The sequence below is a fragment of the Anopheles arabiensis genome, chromosome 3, assembly GCF_016920715.1.
Source record: "Anopheles arabiensis isolate DONGOLA chromosome 3, AaraD3, whole genome shotgun sequence".
Classification (NCBI taxonomy): Eukaryota; Metazoa; Arthropoda; class Insecta; order Diptera; family Culicidae; genus Anopheles; species Anopheles arabiensis.
In genome coordinates this window covers 62003521-62006905 of record NC_053518.1, presented here as the reverse complement: position 1 = coordinate 62006905, position 3385 = coordinate 62003521, and the positions used below count along the sequence as shown (strand labels likewise).

Sequence of the window (3385 nt, the reverse complement as noted above, 5' to 3'; positions counted from 1 at the left end):
ACTATTTAAAAGTGTTCGAGCTCTTTTATCTTCTTCTCCCTCAATTATTACTGTTGGGGGTGTAATATTCATTTTATCGTGAATAATAAAGTCTCGCACTAGTTGCGTTAAGTCGTCGGAACCTTCTTCACTATGGTACCCTATGACACCTAGTCCTGGTGATGATTGTGTACGACCATATATTCCCCCAGCCTAATTTACATTTCGATGCTATTGGTTCGTTCCAAGCCCCCTCTCGAATTTTTAATGGGACTATTAGGCTTAAATTATTTAATCCAATCAGCATTCTTGGCACTATCCTTTTGTAATCTTTAATCGGTAGGCCACTTAAATGGGGGTATTTTGTTTTTAGTTCTTGATAGCACAACGTTTGTGCATGGAGTTTTAGGCTCGATACTGTTCGTACGTCTTTAACTTGGTATTTATTTTTTTGTTGGCCGTAAATTGTTAAACTGTTAATCTTCATGGAATATCGCTCTGTCCTTGCTACTTGTCCCGTCCACATCATTTTTAACTCGTGTTGAGTTTCGCTTATCTGCATTTGTTGAGCTATTTCTTCATCTAGTAACGTCAAGTCTGATCCTTCATCCAACAGCGCATAAATGCTCACTGTATGACCGCTTTTCTCGAGCGTAATAGGTATAATTCTAAATAAGGACAAACTTGTTCTTCCTATATTCGAATGAGTACCACAATATCCGCTATTGCTTGTCGTTTGCCGTGGAGATTCATTATTTTGTTGATCATCTATTAAATTTGTTCGATGTAGTAACGTGTGATGTCGGAGGCGACAGCCCGATATTTCGCATTCAGAAAAGCTTCTACATGGATAGTTACTATGTTTGTTGAGGCACATTCGACACAATGACAAACTATTTACTCGCCTCCACCGTTCGTTATTTGTTAATGATCTAAATGTGGCACAGGTCGATACTCCATGCCCTCCTCCATTACATACCGCACAGGTCCTCTGTGACCATATTTGCGTATTATTGTTATGGACATTGACGTGTCCTCTTCCAGTGACCGTTTTATCATCAACTATTTCGAAAGCTAAATCCAACAGATGATTCATGAAGCATCCGAACATACCGAGGTCTTCTTCTTTACGTTCCTTTAATTTATATTCTGCCCATTTCAATTGGTACTCTGTAGGAAGCTTGTGCACTACATCGTGCAACAGTGTAGGGTTATTAAGGTGATTTTTCATTCTTGCTGCCTCGATATGCTGTACCAAACCATCGACTACGCTTCCGAACCTAATTAGACTCTGCAGGTCATCTCTTCTTGGAGAAGGTGTCATCCTAACCCTGTCGATCAACGATCGTATCAAACCATTCGGTTGGCCGAACCGTTTTTTTAAGAGGTTAATTACGCAAGGAACATTGTCAGGTATCAGCAAGCGGCCTTGCACTAATTCTAGAGCTTGCCCTTTTAAACACCGTTGCAGCCTAATAAGGTTTTCGTCCGCATGTTTTGGTGGTTCTTTCGTAGCCGGCGTACCATATGGCCCATTCTTTGGGGTCGCCCGAAAATATTGGCAAATCCTTCCCGATTATATGTCGCGCTGCAATCTGTTTGTTTGTTGGTTCACCTTCTTCCTTAACGTCGTTTTTTCTTGGCTTGTTACTTTTTCTAGACGCATCATGTAACCATTCTTCTACTTTACTTTCTGTCGTCATAGATCGCACACTGTCTTTATCCAACCCATATCTTGCATTTCTAGTAGCACGCAATTCATCCAACTCTCTCTCTTGCTTCTCTTTCTCCGCACGTAAACGCTTACTCAATTGCAACCTGAGCAATGCAATCTCATTTATCAGTAATTTCTCTTGCAATTCTTCTTCTTCGTCGTCTCCCCTGCGCACTGTCTCATTCGTATACCGTGAGAGTACATCGTCCTCACACCTTCGTTGGCTTGTGCCATCTCGTCTCCGCCTTGCCTCACCCTCATGTATTGACCGCGTGTCATTACCCTGTCTTCGTCCCGTTATACCACTACACACCGACCGCGCGTCGTCACTAGGTATTCGCTCTCTCGTTCCACGACCTATCGACCGATCGTTGAAATGATCCTGCTGTCCCATCACTTCGCTACGCATAGACCGCATGTCGTCACCACGCTTCCGCTCACCCGTTCCACAAACTATCGACCGTCCGCCGATTTCCTCACGCCGATCCGTCTCGCCACTACGTTTCGATTGCGTATCATCCTCACGCCGTCGAACTGCTGCACTACGCACGATCGACCGCCCGTCGATTACCTCCAGCCGCTCCGTTCCATCACTAAGCATCGACCGCGTGTCGTCACCACGCATCCGCTCACCTGTTTCACGCACTATCGACCGTCCGCCGATTTCCTCTCGCCGCTCCGCTACGCCGCTATTCTTCGATAGCGTATCGTCATCACGCCGTCGAACCGCTGCACTACGCACGATCGACCGCCCGTCGATTACCTCCAGCCGCTCCGTTCCATCACTAAGCATCGACCGCGTGTCGTCACCACGCATCCGCTCACCTGTTTCACGCACTATCGACCGTCCGTCGATTTCCTCTCGCCGCTCCGCTACGCCGCTATTCTTCGACAACGTATCCTCATCACGCCGTCGAACCGCTGCACTACACACGATCGACCGCCCGTCGATTACCGTTGGCCGCTCTTCTACACCACTTGTCGATAATAGCTTCTCGTCCTTGTACCGCTTCTTTGTCGCACCAGTACTACTCGCCACAGCGGAGTTAGAAACGCTTTGCTCCTCTTTCAGAGAGCGCTTATCATCGTCGTACGATCGTTCCTTTGCCGACCGCGTGGCGCTCCTACTCTTAAGCTCTCCTTTAACGTTTCCACCGACCTGCTCTGCGTGATTCGTAACTTCCATCGAATCAACTGTGGTCTTCACTCCAGAACTGCACTTTTCACACATCCACGGGTTGTGTTTAATTTCATCGTCGACTCCTGCACACCCATAATGTTGCCACTCTCCACACTTGTCACATGACACCATATCCTCTGCTTCGTCAGGGCGATTGCAAGCAACGCAGTTCATCTTTCCCACTTCTTGATGCTGATCAATTTTTAAAGAAATTTGTAGAGATGGAAAACTTTAAACACCTTTATAATAGCACACTTTTGTTTATTGGTGACGCTTTAAAAATTGATGCTGCCCACGTTGCTCTTTCCTATCTCAAAAGATCGTCTCTTTTCCGGAAACTCCTCTCTTCCTTTTTTCACTCGGTCGGGCGAAACAACAGTGCGTTTTCTCTCCTGCGTTGCCCATTTCGCTTAGTGCGTTTCGCTCGATGCGTTTTCTATTTCGCCTGACCGTTACCCAAATAGCAAATCTGTAGCAACAAGGTCAGAACATGAGGTCGAATTTCGTACGAG

At 46.1% G+C, this 3385-nt stretch overlaps 1 protein-coding gene across 1 annotated transcript; it reads right to left on the bottom strand.

The window, feature by feature from the left end:
* Positions 1-903: 903 nt before the first annotated feature.
* On the bottom strand, positions 904-3047 carry LOC120901108 (axoneme-associated protein mst101(2)-like). The gene is made up of 2 exons (XM_040308817.1): positions 2107-3047; positions 904-970 (listed from the first exon to the last, which is right to left on the bottom strand). Exons 1-2 carry the CDS (start codon positions 3045-3047, stop codon positions 904-906), a joined length of 1008 nt encoding a protein of 335 aa, XP_040164751.1.
* Positions 3048-3385: the final 338 nt, after the last annotated feature.